The sequence below is a fragment of the Cajanus cajan genome, chromosome 9 (genome assembly GCF_000230855.2).
Source record: "Cajanus cajan strain Asha chromosome 9, NIPB_CcT2T_4, whole genome shotgun sequence".
NCBI classification, from domain to species: Eukaryota; Viridiplantae; Streptophyta; class Magnoliopsida; order Fabales; family Fabaceae; genus Cajanus; species Cajanus cajan.
The window spans coordinates 11,777,257-11,794,127 of record NC_138525.1 but is presented as its reverse complement, the minus strand read 5'-3'; the positions used below and the strand labels follow the sequence as shown (position 1 = coordinate 11,794,127).

General features: G+C 31.5%; 2 protein-coding genes across 2 annotated transcripts; both read right to left on the bottom strand.

Moving 5' to 3' along the window:
* Window positions 1-363: 363 nt before the first annotated feature.
* On the bottom strand, window positions 364-6,487 carry LOC109801022 (serine carboxypeptidase-like 42). The gene is made up of 10 exons (XM_020361986.3): window positions 5,911-6,487; window positions 4,691-4,798; window positions 4,493-4,585; window positions 3,542-3,634; window positions 3,152-3,237; window positions 2,791-3,069; window positions 2,569-2,702; window positions 1,531-1,623; window positions 1,018-1,135; window positions 364-862 (listed from the first exon to the last, which is right to left on the bottom strand). Exons 1-10 carry the CDS (start codon window positions 6,194-6,196, stop codon window positions 698-700), a joined length of 1,455 nt encoding a protein of 484 aa, XP_020217575.1. The 5' UTR covers window positions 6,197-6,487; the 3' UTR covers window positions 364-697.
* Window positions 6,488-11,249: 4,762 nt separating this feature from the next.
* LOC109801333 (putative UDP-glucuronate:xylan alpha-glucuronosyltransferase 3) lies at window positions 11,250-15,516 on the bottom strand. The gene is made up of 4 exons (XM_020362380.3): window positions 15,251-15,516; window positions 14,225-14,431; window positions 13,243-13,880; window positions 11,250-12,544 (listed from the first exon to the last, which is right to left on the bottom strand). The coding sequence occupies exons 1-4, from the start codon at window positions 15,307-15,309 to the stop codon at window positions 11,514-11,516; spliced, it is 1,935 nt and encodes a 644-aa protein (XP_020217969.1). The 5' UTR covers window positions 15,310-15,516; the 3' UTR covers window positions 11,250-11,513.
* Window positions 15,517-16,871: the final 1,355 nt, after the last annotated feature.

Here is a 16,871-nt window from a genome sequence, read left to right as displayed (position 1 = left end):
ATAAACTTTAAGAGATGTAACTCACTCTCTATCATTTGTTATTATTTGGATTTAGGATGAACATCATTTGTAGGTGAAGTTCAATTAAATTTAGATGATGATTCAATTAGTTCTCATTGAATATAGTCATATAATGAAATATGTTTATAATGCTTAGTTATAAATAATGCTAAAAGCAACAAAATAATGTTTAATCAATAAAAGTAATGCTCTGCAAATACAGATTAATATTTAATTTTTAACTTTAAAATATTGCGTATACCATATCCATAAATTAAAAAAAAATGTCATAAACAATGTAAAGTAGTTTAAGCAAAGGATCTTTTTGTAAAAAAAAAAAAAAAAAAATTGAGGCCGTGCGAAGAGCAAAAATGAGGTGCAAACATAAGCCTCGTGGAACATTTGTGTAGCCCATCAAATCTCCTTAGATTACTTGTTCCATAAACCCAACCCTTGTACTAGGTCTAGGTAATACATATGTTTAGATCGATCCCTTTTCTTGCGTGGCTTGGACCCCGTATCATGCTGAATGGGGTTCGATCGGTGCAATTAGCACGAAAAGAAAAAAAAAATATTACATGCATGGTAAGGGACTATCATTAAGTAGTCGAATATTATTAATTTTTTTAGTAAATTAAAAATTTTGACTACAAACCATATCAAATAGAGACTAATTGGACCATAACTATCATCCTTATTAATCAATTGAAGGACGTGTTGTGTTGGGCAACCTCCTGCCATGCACAAATGAACTGAATAGGTGCAGTGCTCTTGAAGGTTGTGCATAAGGTACCATGTGTGCAGCTCCCCTTACAGTCGCAAAGGTCAACAAATTTCCATACTCAGTTACCCAACCTCCAACCTATATATATATATATATGCCACCATTCAACATCAAATTGTTACTTAATTAGCTAGCAAAATTCTCTTCATTCAAATTGCAATATCATAAGCTACATTAATGACAACTTCAATGCAATTAAAAAAATGCTAAAAGTGTTGAAAATTTTCAGGTACCTGCCCTTTGTGGAACCAAGCACCATATGGGACTGTAATCTTGAATTTCAATTCATGAGCTAACTCACGAATGAGAGTTCGAGATCCCAATAATGGCACAACGGAATCTTGATCTCCGCTGTTAACATTAAATAATTAGAGACAAAAAAAAGAACAAAAAAAGTGAAGTCATAGGATCTTATTTTAACATAGTTCATACATTTGTTTTTATTTTCTAATATAACCTAGATGACTAAAAGAATATAAATTAATGGGGTTTTTATTCTCACTTATAAATTTATAATTAGGGGTGAATGAATGTTTAGTATTTGTTTGTGTTGGTGTTTCTTTAAAAATATTTTTAAATTTTCATATGGATGACCCGACTCATACTAACCCAAATATGGGTTGATTCGATTCGGATTTGATAGAAAATTTACACAAATTTAACTCAATTCAAACTACTTTTAACAAGATGGGTTTGATGAAACCAACTTAAACCGACCTGTAAATACTTTAATCTCCTGCACATACCTGAAAACCCATACTGGGATATGGTTTTGGATTATCCTCTTGAGAATTGGGAGAATGTTGATGTTACCATCAGTGTCGCTATAGTTTAGATCACTGCAACAACAACAAAAAAATGTGATCGTATAACATCAAACATAGATTTTGAAAAATGGGAAGTATATGACTCAATTTCGATAAATTTCTAAGTAAGCACTTAAGTTGACTAGCCAAAAATGTACGGCAAGAATATAATGAAATGGAATGCCCTTTGATAAGTGTGCTCAGAAAACCATTTCAATTCACCATTTATTAACTTGACTGCAAAGTTTCAAGATTCCATGCATCTCAGCTAGTGGTATTACTTGTTTGTTAGTTTAAACCAAATAAACACAGAATATATATGTATAGCCTAAATCCTTGACATGCGAAAGTTGATAATAAAAATTACCACAACCCAATACAAAGTATATGTGCTTACAGCAACTTAATAACAAAAAAATATCATGTACGGAACGAGAATAAATACTAATAAAAAAATCAATTTTTTATTCATAGAAATTACGATCACAATAGCATTCGAATATAAGATTTAATATATACAACTCTAACTCTATCCCTTTATTATTAGACCGACCTTAATAATTCAGAAAAAAAAAAAAAGTTCAGATAAAGTTTCTTAGATGTTATTTACATTATTATTCAATTAGAATTTTAATTTTATCTTGATAATAATTCACAAATTTTTTAATGCAAATATATGAAAGATTAAATTTCAATTCTAATCGATAAATACCATAAACAACACTTATAAACTTTATCTAGGGGTTTTTCTTAGCCTACTCACCCTCTAAATTCCCATCATAAGACCCACATTAAACCCAACACAACTTACGTGGGTCCAAATACTTATAATAATGATAAAAAAACACTATATAAACCAATAAATCTAATACAATATTTAGTATTCAATTAATCAAGTTATAGGAATTCGTGATTCTGCTGGTTCACAAAGGATTAAAAAATTCAAAGTTATTATTCTAAAGTATATGTTTTACTTACCGACTACACATGGACCAGCTATAAGGAAGATTTGTACGGTTTGCATGGAGAGCCTTCTGAACCTCAGGGAGATTGAAGTAAAAACGTCTTTCTAGAGTCATACACACATCTACACCAACACTTATTTTAGTTGCCTGCGTTCAAGCAAAGGCAATTAGCATATAAATTGATTAAAAAACGATGAAGTTAATGCATCAAACAACAAAATTGGAAGAGGTTTACCATCCTTTTCAATCTAAGTTCTTGTTCCATTAAGGATGGATAACAAACATCTAGTATTACATCATAGCTGTTTATGTAGTCACCAACAATGAGATTTGCTTCATATATGGCATTGTTGCAGGAATGAGAAACATTGTGAGGACTTGCATACACATAATCATCAAAATCACAATCATTCATAATGGCAAGGCCAATTTCATCAGAAATCATTCCATGTGACCAGAAGTATTCATATGTTGCAGGTGCATCCCGATCAAGTCTCAAAAGTGGGTTTCCAATCTAATAAAAATATAATATCAGTAAGATAGATAACTGAGACTAATCTAATTGAAACACAAATAAAAACTTAATGGGATCTTACAGCAACTCCTTTAATATTGAATTTGAAACCAGTGGAACGAGCATTGTGGTCCAATAAAGCATTAGTTAATTGTGGTATATAGTGTCCTGTGTGACATTATAGAGGTTATTAATTAATAAGAAACCGAATATAAAAATGAGATCAGGGCTCAGAGGAAATAAAATGTACGTCATGAAAAATATAAAAATAGTTGGTGTTATAATATTACAGCATGTCCCCTCTAGCTAGAGACGATGTCATAGTTTATTAACATTTGCATAAATAATAGTATTAAAACTGTAATCTAATTGAATCACGTCAGCTAAAAATTATAGAATGTTTTCAAACACAAGATTTTCATTACGAAATTGAACAAGTTGTAAAATTGGATTTGATAATTAGTGACCGAACCTGCATAGCTTTCTCCAGTGAGAAACAGCTCTCTTGTTCGGTATGATGGAAACTTCTCGTACCATTTCAGCATGAACAAATACATATCATTGGCTGCCACAAAAGAAATGCATGCGTTTACACTGTCACTTTTCCAAAAGATCTTTTATATCAAGGTCCTTTTTATTAATTATTATCATTTTGGAAATTTTATTTGTCTTCTACCTCTCTGTTCATAGATTTATTGGGGTATTGGGAGCTGTGTTGGTCTTTTCCCCACAAGGCCAAACCTTTTATGGTGAGATTCTATAACTTTTTTCGTATCAAGTGATACTCGTATATCATTTCTTTCTATTTTCAATTCTATTCCCAATATGTTCATATACCTGTTCTGGTATTTATACCACAACATTCTTTCTCTACAATTATCAGCCAAGGCTTTTTGCTGCTTGAGAGATACCTTAAAATCCACAAACAATACCTAAAGCACTTTTTCATTTCATACACCCAGCTTGATTCTTATAAAGTATATCTTCTTTTAAGACAAAACTCAGATATAATATTATAGATACTGTTTGGTGTTGTTTTCCGATCAAAATTTAAATTTTCCTTTTTAATGTTTTTACATTTAATGGAATGTACAATATGATCAAAGTAAAACTTCAATTCTAATAGGATAATAGCCCCAACAACACACTTATAGTACTGTATGAAAGTTTTTTTCTAATCTTTAATACTTTGTATTAGGTGAAATTTTATTTAGATAATTATATAAATTAATTACCACATTCCCAGCTTTAGGTGAACACAGAGGAAGACTGGGGGGCAGGGGATGAATCATGAAATGATTTTGTTTCTCTACTATTTCTAATCAAATAGAACCTAATAAAGTCAAATAAAAATCTGAAACATTAAAGTATAGAACCATGGTAGCTGAAGATGACAAAAATGAGAATAGGCCAATTTTCTTACCAGTGGCGGCATCTCCAGTGTTATAATCTGAAGATGTATTTGAGTATGACCAACCAACTCCAGCGGGAGACTCCACAAAAAGGAGGTTGGATGCTAAAAAAAAGTTGACACAATGTCAAGAATCAGTGTACACCAAAAATCTTCAATATCAAAAGGGGTAACAATTTAAGTCAAATACTAGTGTTCTATGTTTCAAACCTTTATTCCAAGACATCGAATTTCTTCTGAGACCACGTCCATCACCTTTGGGATAAAAGGGTCCCAATTCAGTAAAAGCACCTCCTCCAATTGAGGAACATCCAGGACCTTAAAAAATGGAACTTGTTCTAAGATTTCCGAATCACAGCTAAACATGGCAACTTCAATTTTCTGAGCTTACACTGTTATTACTAATTACTAATATAAATTAAAATATAAGGTCATGCTTGAGACAGCATTATAAGTTATAACAAAGAAACAATATTAAAGTACTAAGTACTATCTTGTCTCATGTGAACATGACCAACATTTGAATTACAATTTCTCATAATTTTCCTTATTAGACTAGAGAACGGATTTTTTTTTCAATAATTGGCATTAAAATTTAAAAGTAAATTTTACTGTATGGTATGTGATGGAGTGACACATCATGAAAGAGGAATCTCTATTGGATGGTTTGATGTAGCTGCTATTATAGGCTTTAAAAAGTGTAGATACTGCAGAAACCAGAGTCATTTCACGTTTTTTAGCAGCAGGATCTGTGAAAAGAGAGTAACAGTGGAACTGTGGAAGCAAACAGGACTTTCTGTTTAGTAAAAAGACAACAGAGAACTTGAGTGGACAAAGACAAATCAATGACACCTTCCTTGGCTTTACATAAAAAGAACGGAAAAAGGAATCAAAACAACCAACGGCTAGCCTAAAAAGAATAAAAACACAAAATTAATAAATTAACAAAAAGCATGAACAAATTATTCCTCATAGAGACTCGGACTGAGTACATGTTTGAATTAACATCAATTTTAATTTTGGTTGAATGTGGATCCGTGGAAGCAACAATTAGTTGCTATTAATTGCTTCAATTTTAATGTAATTCTTGTCTAAATTTGGTCGTGCATGTAGAACCAAACATACACTAAACAAACCAAACTAGAAATTTTGACAAGGCACCGAAGAGTGAAGAATATGACCAAAGAAAATTGGAAAGAAACAACAAAAATTGACTTCATTATGAACACCCACATCATGATTCACTTAAACTTTAAACCAACTCAGCCCCCACAAGAAGCTAGAAAGTGGGGGCAAAGGGCCATGAGTGTGATGAATGGAACAATGCAGGTTTTGAAAATTTGCAAGTGGATATGATAAGCTAATTGAACAAGAGTACTAGAGTAGTAAAGGGTAACTAACATAAGTTCATAACCATAACCATAACCAACCTCCATTGAGCCAAAGGGTGAGGGGCTTCTTGTGAGGGTCTTTTTCAGCTTCCACAAAATAGTAGAAGAGGCTCCTTCCATGCTTGACATCAACATCAACATACCCAGCAAACTGCTTAAACCCAACCTTAGGTTGACCAGGCAATTTCACCACCAAATCCTCATCTGGATACCCTTCTACTCCAACACTGCCAAACAAGGTGGTACACCCCACTACAATTATGACTCCAACTAACCAACACCTACCCATAACCCCAAAAACTCCAACAACACCCTCTTTCTCCATTCTCTCACAAATCCTTTGTCTTTTTTATTAGCTACAACAACATATATATACTAAAGGCTGATTCCAACCCTCCTCTCTCTCAAAAAGACAACCTTTTTATCTGAGGCAAAATGAAGAGAATTATATTAATTGTGTTTTGTTAAGAGATGGGAGAGGCACGTGAGTCGTGAGTTTGCTTTAACAAAAAGGTGCGTGTGTCCCTGCCTCAAGATCTGAATCGCATAGAGTATAACCCAAATGCATGAAGCGATGAAGATAATAAATATGGGTGGAGACACGCAGAAAGAAATATGGAATAAGCAAGTAATTTATTCTTTGAGAAATGATAGTTATAGAATCTAACACCTCTTTTTTACACTTTAGTTATCATTGTTTGACAATGACAATCATAAATTTTAATAAGAAAATTTTTAACTTACATTTTTTTTTAGGAGTGGATTAGCAAGATACATTTGATTGCATTTTAATTAATGCTATAATTATAACTTCTTAACATATTTCTTCTATATAAAAAAAAGGTGGGGCATGTTTACAAATCAACACAAACAAATACTAATTTACATTTATTTACTTTTTAAAATAAGTAAGTTAGTAATATACATCCGAGTGTATTTTATGAAAAAATTGTAGTAATAAATTATTAATTTACTTTTTAAAAAATAAAGTAGGTGTAAATGAACCAACATTTTATAAGAGACTCCTAAAATTTATGATTTTAAATAAATTTTAGATAAGAAAAACAAATGTTAGAAAGGATGTTAAAAAAGTGTGTTAAAATGTGTGTTAGTAGTATTTTTGGGTTACATTTGTCAGCTTGATTTACATGATCTAATTTAAAGGGTAAAAAGGGACAAAGTTGGATAGAGGTTGCAAAAGTAGGAACTCGTATATGCTAATAATAATATGGTCAGTTAAATATTCTGAAGTAGATAAGGTCATCAAACCAGTCAAGTCAACTAACAAATAATTAAATTATCTTTTAATTTATTTGACTTGTATGCAAATGTGTTTGACTAAACCCCAAGCGTGGTTTAGTAGTAGGGGTTAATCCACGCTTAAGCAAAATCAGGAGTTTGAATCTTGCCTTGTGTATGCAGTCGCGTTAAATCTTGGAGCCAGTTATCCCATCCTTTGAGGTGTTTCCCTCGTAACGAAGATATTAGTCACTCCTATCGACATTAGATATTTTAGGAAAGAAAGAAAAAAAGAAAGTGTTTGACTAAAAGCTATTTTTGAGGGGGGGGGGGGGGGGGGGGACCTGGCGCTATTTAGAAAAAACATTTCATTAACTTGTGAAGCATGTTTGGACAAAATACGCACTTATATCAATACAATCAGATTCAGCTCAAATAAATGAAAAATGTAAAAGCTATTATTTGTAGTTAGCTTGAGAAATGATATCTTTCCAAAAATTAAAAAATATATAGAGAGAGACTTAAAAAAATCTATTTTAAATTATAAAAATTAAAAGATAAAATAAGTGAAATTATAAGAATTAAAAAAATATTTTTATTATTTGAAACTCTAATTATATTTTTATTTGTATAATTTTATGTGCTCATAATTAGGAAAATTATATGGTAAATTAATGAAAACAATTATTATTTACATGACTTTGATTATCAGAAAAGTCAATAAATTTATTATATTTATTATAGCTTGCGATTAAATGATAAAGTAAAAATACATCTTAATATTATTAGTGAATATATTATTTATTTTAAAGTATTTATAAATTAATTACTTTGATCAATAAATGTTAGTAATTATGAGTTATGTCAAGGGAAAGATTAAAATCCACTCTCTCCTTGTAATTTTAACTTTAAGTCTCTTTTCCTACATCATCTAATCTACCTTATAACTTCTTATTTATAAACTAATTTAATTATTACTTTATCCAATATTTTTAAATTTACTAATTAAATTATCTTCTAATTCTACTGAAGACTTGCTTTTGGATTTAATAATAATTAAGATATTTCGTGACACTATCCAATCAGTGAACATTGATTAGGCCAAAATGGATCTCCATTCTATTTACTTTATGTGTGTTTTCTCACACTTTCTGCCTCACATTTTTATTTGAAAAATCATAAAGATACTTTATACATACGCAATAATCGCAATCAATCGCGGGGCTCAAACCCGCCAATCATATTAAAAACAGATTCAGATTCACGCATACTATGATGCATTTTTTTTCCTTATGTATACTTTTTAGTTTTTTAATTTATATTTAGGACACATTACAAACTATTAATTAGACTAAAGCAACCTCATGGAAATTCATCTGCAAGTTTAGTGGTACCTTCAAGGTTGTTTTTGTAATTTGGACAGAAATTTTCAACAAAAAAAAAAAAAGAATTTTAGAGGATGTATTGAATTAGGGATGTTGTATTTTAAAAGATTTTTTTATTATAAAAAATATTGTGGTATTTGATTAAAAAAATTAATATAAAAAAGTCATGAATTATTTAATTAAGATAATAAAAAAAATTAAGAATACATCAAAATTTAATAATATTCAATTAAGACAATAATGATTTTTTAGAAGTACATTAAAATTTAATAGTGTTTAACTAAGATTTTTTTTTTCATTTGAAAAAAGTTTATTGTTATTAAAAAAATATAAATATTTCAATGGATTGTTTTAAATAATAGATTTTGTTAGACTACTTAATAGAATTTATATATAATTCACTAATCTAATAATTTCATCAAAATTGTACGATTTTTTTTCTCTTATATTTCTCCTCTTTCTTTATTTTTTTTCCTCTCTCCTAAAGCCTTTTTTTCTTCTCTCATCTTCTCTTTTGTCTCACTTTCTCTCTTTTCTTTCTTTCTCTATTATTTTCTCTTTCTTTTTCTATTCATCTTTCACTTGTTTATTTCTTGTTCTTCTTTTTTTTTTCTATTCTTTCTCCCATATTTTTTTATCTATAAAAAATTGATATATAATTTATCAATATTTTATTTTTTTAATTATTAAATATTTAAAATAATTTTTGAATCATTAAATATTATCTATTGTTATTTTAAAAAAATTATTAAAATTCAACTATTTATTTTTAATAAAATTTACATGTAATTTAATAGGGGAAAAAATCGTCAAACCAAATAGACTCAACACCTTCCTAGCCTAATTTTTATTGGTCTAGCCTGACCTGATTAATACGTTAAATCAAGACAAATTGACCTTGTAATGTCTAATTATATACATATTAATTATTCCCAATATTATACGCATATATATATATATATATATATATATATATATATATATATTTATAGATTGAAAACATAAGTATTTTATTAATAATATTATATGTGATAACAAAGAAAGATTTAAGGTGAAATAACCTTTAATTATTTGTTATTATAATTCTCATTTATCATGACTAGTCACTACAAATATAATTCAAATTTTTATATCAAGAAAAATTAATATATATTTATTAGTATTAAATATTTTTATGCATATTATGCAATTGTTGATATTTATTGGATAATTATTCTCACTCCTTGTGTTTCTTGTGTAAAATATGTAATTAATTTTAAAAATAAATAAATATAGATGGATTTTCTAGTGATTCTGGCTCCTTTTCCTTCAGTGATATCCGCGGTATTCTCTGGCACTACGTGGAGTGTAGATGCTTTAGCAAACTCGGTCACCTTTAACGGAGTGGCAGTGTCATCTTTCACATTCTCTCCAAATCAAGAAGTTTCTACTGTGATCGATGGTCCTATAGTCGTTATTTTGTATTTACCTCCCACAAACCACGTTAACCCTATTGTAAATTTGTACCAGCCTAATCTGTAAATATTGTAATATATATATGTAAAAAGTAAGTAGTTACGCACGTAGTAGTAAATATTTCCAATTTAATATGTAATGGAATTGTAAGCTAATCATATATAAAAGAGTTTGAAAAAAAAATTGTCTCCACTACTTAGTGTCACTACCATTATGTGTGGAGCCCTTTATTTTTTAAATTCACTTGATTGGACACAAATGATGAAATTATATGAACGGGTTATAAAATATCACATTATCATTGTTTTACCATTCTTTTTATTATAATTTTAGTCTTTCTATTTTTGTTAATCTACAATTATGATCTTTCTATTTGAAAGTAGAGACATATAGTCTCCATTTTTAAAATAAGAAATATTGGTACTCCCATCAAATTAACATCTATTAATCATTAAGTTTTAATATTTATTCATATTTAATTAATGTGACATTTAGTAATATAATATTTAGAGATAAAAACATATATAAAAAATACAAATAAGATTTATAATAAAATAAAAAATAATTACTCATTAAAATATATGCAAACAAAGTTTTTAGTATGTAACTTTTAAATTTTTATCTTTATATATTATATCATTAAATATCACATCACTTAAGTGATAATAAATCATTGAACAGCCTCAAAATTTAACTATCAACAAACATCAAATTAATAGTATAATTAAAATTTCGTATTTTTATAAATAGAGAATTAAATTTCTCTATTCTAAAATAAAAAGACAAGAATTGCATATTAACAAAAATGAAAAAATTAAAACTACAATTTAACTTTTTTTTTCTAGTACTTATACATATATTTTCTTTCCTCCTATTTTCTAAACAATCAAACAAGACAAGATAAATTTGTTACCTTTTTTTTCTTTATTTTCTCTTCCACCAAATTACTTAAAAGTAATATAATTTTCTACTCATTTTTGTTTCTTTCACTTCTTCCCTTCTATTTTCTTTCTTAAATCAAACAAGCCAGTAAGGTTAATTACTCAGCGGTAAAACTCATTAGAACTTACTCTAAAATTTAAGAACAAGACAAACAACTTCGGAGTTGATCTTAGTAATCGGTACATAACCGTAGTTACCACTTACCAAGTACCAACCATCAACTACAACATACTTCCCGCCCAAAATATAAGATAACAAAGACAATATCCAATTCATGCCTTTTTTTTCTTATGTAATAATAGTACATGCCTAATTAGTTGCAGCATAAAAATTAGAAAATACAGCAAAAACGGCGCGTGAAAACTGAAAAGATATTTAAATAAATATTAACGAAATCATTCATTAGTTACAAAAGTTAAAGTATATAAAAGGTACTAAGGTTCACACATGGTTTTAAGTTATAATCCTTTGAAAAAGAATAATTATGACAACTACTAAACAATACTTTGGGACTAAATAAAATCTAGCCATCATTTTTCTTATAGACGAGAGTAATAAGAGACACATTGTGCAAACCTGTAGAATCTACAGTAAAATATGGAAGTATGAAGAGAAGTAAACTCATAAAGAAGAGAGAGATTCGGTTTTGATAACAGGTGGTGAATTGTTAACAGTAGAATTATCTGTCCAATTCTTCTCACCCCAATGCCACAACATGCTCTCCCAGAAACAGAAATCCTCAAAGCACGTTTCCAATCGTGGGTCTTTTATCTTAATTTTCCAGTGACCATCACTGTAGTTTCCTTTTTCTGCTTGTCTACGATCCCACTCTAATGCAGCCTTCTGCTTGGACCTAAGCAAACAGAACTTCTGCAAGTTTTCTGGCATTGCATCATGCACCTTCCACCATCTTGCGTGAGCCACATTGCTTGCAAACTCCTGCAGAGTGTCCACGTTCCAGTTGCAGTCATAGTCTCGGAAGCAAAGCCATGGTTTATTACCCAGGTAATGGATGACATAAAGGATTGGTGGATCAGCTCCGAAGAGACGAGTTTTCATCTCTTTTTTCTCTTCCTCATCACCTTCCCAGAAGTGCTTCAAGAAGTTCATATGTTTTGGAATCCGGTGCCACCAGGTGAAGATTTCATTCAGATACCCCTGGTCCCCACCATTGTAGGAGACAATATCGTTGATGTGATCCATGAGCAGTTGAAACGTACAATTTGATGGTTCAATCACCATTACACCCGAGTTGAACAGCGTAGCATTGTTTCCTATGGCAGATATTTCGTTCATCTCAAAAAGGAAATCGATATTTCTAAGTATAAGAAGGTCGGCATCTATGAAAATGATTTTATCATAATCTGTTAGCTGCCAGAGACGAAATTTGCTGTAGTTCCACTCGTTATATGCTTCTGGTTCTGCATTTGGATTCCTGATTCTTTGGATTGTATGGATCTTCCATCCAGCAGCCTCCAAGCCCCCTCTATGATAGTCACTAATTGTTTCATCAACAAGAATCACAAGATCCCGTGTTGAACCAGTCATGCGAATACTTTGAGCTGCAGTAATGGCTCCACAAACGTACAATTGAGCAGAGTGCAGGATGGTTGCATAAGCTTCCTTGTGTGGCCTTTCTGAATAAAAATTCTCTGTTAAAAGAATACAGTTAGTCCCTGATCAACATATCCAGTTAACTTTATACATCATGAAACTTAAAAGGTAATGGAATAATGTACTTTCAGAAGCCACATGAGATTTCTGGAACATATCAAGATTAAGAAATAATAACCTAAAGCATGATTTATATGGTTAAAGTTAAACACCTGAAGATAGGATTCCGTTAATTTAAAAGTTCACACGGTTAAACACCAGATGACATTAAGCAACATATCTGTGGACACCTTGACTTTTTAATCTTTGGTATTTATTTTATGAATAACAAGTGTATTACTTGAAGTAAGTTAGTGTGTTTGGATAAAAGTTGAGTTCAACTCAACCCACTTTTACTTCAAAGCAATAGCTTTGTTGTTTTTGCATTTCAAGCCTTGAAAAGTAAAAACACACATTCCAATACTTTTAAACGGGTAACCAAAATCACCCTTAGTCTTTCAAACAAAACATTAACGGCAAACCTGGTTTCATGTATTGGTACATCATGCTCCTTGGCTGACTTTTTATTTTCTTTTTTTGTTTAATAGAAGAAAATTAGTGCAATTACATATAGAACTTCAACTGAGAATTGCTTTAAGAACAAGACAAAAACAATATTTTGGGGGAAGGAGAAAGAACAAGGAGCAAGAACGAAAAAAGAACATAGCATAGAAACATGCGTTTATTTGAACCTGACCTTTAGCCTTCAAAGGAACTGCTAGTTCACACGAACCAATTGGCAGCTGCAGTTTCTCTCTCAGTGTATTCAGGTTAGGTTCATAAAGCCAGGCGCTCCCGTCACGTTGTATAAGTTCCTTGCAAGTAAAGAGATTTGGGATTGGGAAGCAATCAGTGACCAAAAGCACATGCACCGGTTGATATCCTTTGGAAGAGGCAGCGAGTCTTGCAGCTTCAATCTGCAGGTGTAAACGAGCTACATCTCTTGACCAGCGCCCTGACTTGTCACAAGGAAGCTTGACAGCAATAAGATCAAGCCGTGGCTTTCCTGGAACCTGAATCCTAGGTAGTGTTGGACAAACAGGAAACTCATATTCTTCTTCTTCGTCTATCCATTCTGGATAAAGGACTTCCCAAGTAATGTTATTTGAAGCATAGTTCAGGTGAAGCACTACATGCTCTGCTTCTGGCACCAGCTGCTTCCAGTGGTCAATCTCACTGTCATTGAAGTTTAATAAGCCAACACCCTGATATGTGTCCTTATCCTTCAAATTTTCAAGAACATTAGATATTTGGTCCCACTCAATATTTAGAAATGATTCATAACGCGAATCAATTCCATCAAACACTCCTTTCCAGTTACTTATAAAAGTTGGCCTGCAAAAAAAATTAACAAGACAAAGAAAAATGTAATTATATAGAGATCCCTGTTTACAATTTGAACAAATAAATTGCCAAGAAGAGAAGACAAGACATGATCTTCAAAAGGAAACATGCTTTGAAGTATACATACACAGATACAAATTAATAATTGTAAATTAATTCTCCATTATAAGAAGGCATTGATGCATATTGCAGTTGGAGAAGGAATCCATGAGCAAACTTCATTTTCCAGAAAAGCAAAAACCAGAAATGAAACTAATATGAATGTATGATAACTACCAAAACTCAAAAATCATAACGGAACATGTGAAAGCATGGCAAAAGACAAATAGGCGTACCGCGAAATAGAGTTTGATAGATGATCAGTATTATAAACAGCTGGAGGATGGAAAATTGTAACTAAGGTACCCAATATAACAATAACCAAAACTAACTTCCAATTTGGCTTGCAAGTTACACCCCTATCTTGGAATGGAATATGCAACGCCTTTTCAACATCTTTAAAATCTTTACTTCTTTGAGACCTTCTCTTGCTAGTATCTTCACTGCACCAAAAAGAGAAGAAGAAAAAAAATCAGTATTTCATAAATATGAGTCAGGATCCAAGTTCAAAAAGAAACAAGGAATTAAGCTTTATGAAGGATGTTGAATTGTAGTCATCATCAACAAATACAAATAAACTATATACAAGCATGTATGAAAGAACTGAAAAAATAAAATAAAATAAACTGTCAAACAAATCATTAGTCAAAATGATATTAAATAAGGTCTTCTTAAGCAAAGTCTTGAAAATTTGGTTAGGGAGGTGCAAGCCTCCCACTAAAAATAATCAATCAGGTTTCCGACTAAAATTAATCATCAATAAAATTAGTGGATATTTGACATAAAAAACAAGATTATAAAATAAATTTAAAAAAAAAAGACTTCCTCATCATTACTCACTAATACAACGAATATAAAATAAAAAAAATAAATAAAAATAACAATTCTCAAAGAATTAGACAACAATGCCCGTGCATTATAAAACTCGTATTACATTGATAATATAGTAAGATCCTATCAACGCGTCACACAAATTCTTAATTATGACATCGGAAAATCGCTTCTCTGACATGGCACAAATAATTTTCCGGAGCACAAATTTTAACAGCAGAAGTTTCGGTACTATTTGTAGAAATAAAGGCGAGCCTCGCTCGCAATTGATATCGATATCCAGAAACAAGGACATTCTCCGAAACTGAAGAGCCTAAAATAGACGTAAAATCTATCACATATCATCAAAAAATAGCAAATTAGTAAAAAATCAGAAAATTAGAAAATTCCACTGGAAGTAGGATCAAGTAACTAGGAAGCAGAAGCAAAACCTGAATGAAGCAGAGGAACGGTGGCGCGGCTCCACGGTGGTCGGAGAGGGTCCTCTCATTTCCGATTCAGGTTTTAAGGTCGCATCAGATTCAGAAGAAGAGCGAAATGCGGGTCAAAGAAAGAGTGAAGTGGTTTGTGTTTGGTGTGAAGAGAAATGAAGGGAAATTGAAATTGAGGTGGTGGAGCAGTTAAACTTAAACCTCTTGAAGAGTTTGTAAGAAGTAGTTTAGACTTAAGAGCGAGAGTGACCTAGTCTTTCTTTGCGTAATTACTTTTTTTAAAATATTTTTGGGATTTGGAGCCTTGGAGACCGGCCATAATGTGATTTTTAATGCATTAATTGTCACTGTCATTAATCCTGTATTTCCTTATCATTTTTTTTTATATCTTAGCAATTTTTTGGATTTTAGTTTAATTACTATTTTACAGTTTTAGTGTAATGTTAATTTTTTTCTTAATGGATATGTTGATACTCTTTCTAAATCTATATATATAAATAAGTATTTTTAATTTTTATATTAAAATATAAATAAAATTTATAACGACTCGTCATGGTCTCTATACTTAGTGGAATCGCACTACAACTAGTTAACTAAGAGAATATAAAACTAGATAACACATATCATACAGGCATAAATATAAGGATCAAAATAACTAAGTTTCTGTATACAAAATAAAACACCATATATGTACAGTCATCCAAAAATATTCCCTAGTGTCGGTCAAGTACAGACAAAACCGTTACCCAAAATGGTAACTCTAACACGAGGCTCAAACTCCCCGTCTCACAACGATCACCTCTACTCCAAGCTATCCCTGACCTGCTCTCATACCAAGTATGATCATTGCAATCCCACCACATGGAAACAGAAGGATAAGCTAGAGTTCAAAAATCAATCATACAAGTACAGAATAAAATCTATACTACACATGTATCCCAAACAAGTCCCAAAGGAACCTTCCATCTCAATCAATCATCCATTCATCAAACATGAAGTCAAAAACCATACACTTTATCATCATGACAATCATGCAATACATGCAACTCATGACAGATATCAATGCATATCAATCATCTAATGCGTCGTCACGCATACACCTAGGAGATCTCCCTAACAACAGAGCTGTATAAGTGACATCCCATCCTATCGAAACCACTCCAACTGTTTTCATGCCCAATGCGCCCGCTCGGTCACAGCTAAATAGGATATAATCCTCATTCGGGTTTACTCGGATGATGTCACTTACACAACTGGAAGTCCAGATCCACCGTCAGGTATAACATAGCTGGGTACGGGCTTACCATGACCTTGGCATGTATAACCAAGTCAATTGTGGAGTTCGCCCACCGACTATCCGCAAGGATCCACGCACCTTCCCGAGTACTTGGTTAAGGGAATAACCCTCGACCTCATACCCCACTCCAACACTAGCTAAGGACTTAGAGGAGACTCACCCAACCCAGTGGCCTACCTGAGCACCACTCTCATATATTAGTGGCCTATCCAAGCACCACTCTCAAGAGACTCTATGTGAGCTCTTCCATTTCGAAAATATTTTTCCTCTCCTCAAGTCCTAGGCTAGACTCATGCCATAAGGCATCACATGTAATTATGCATC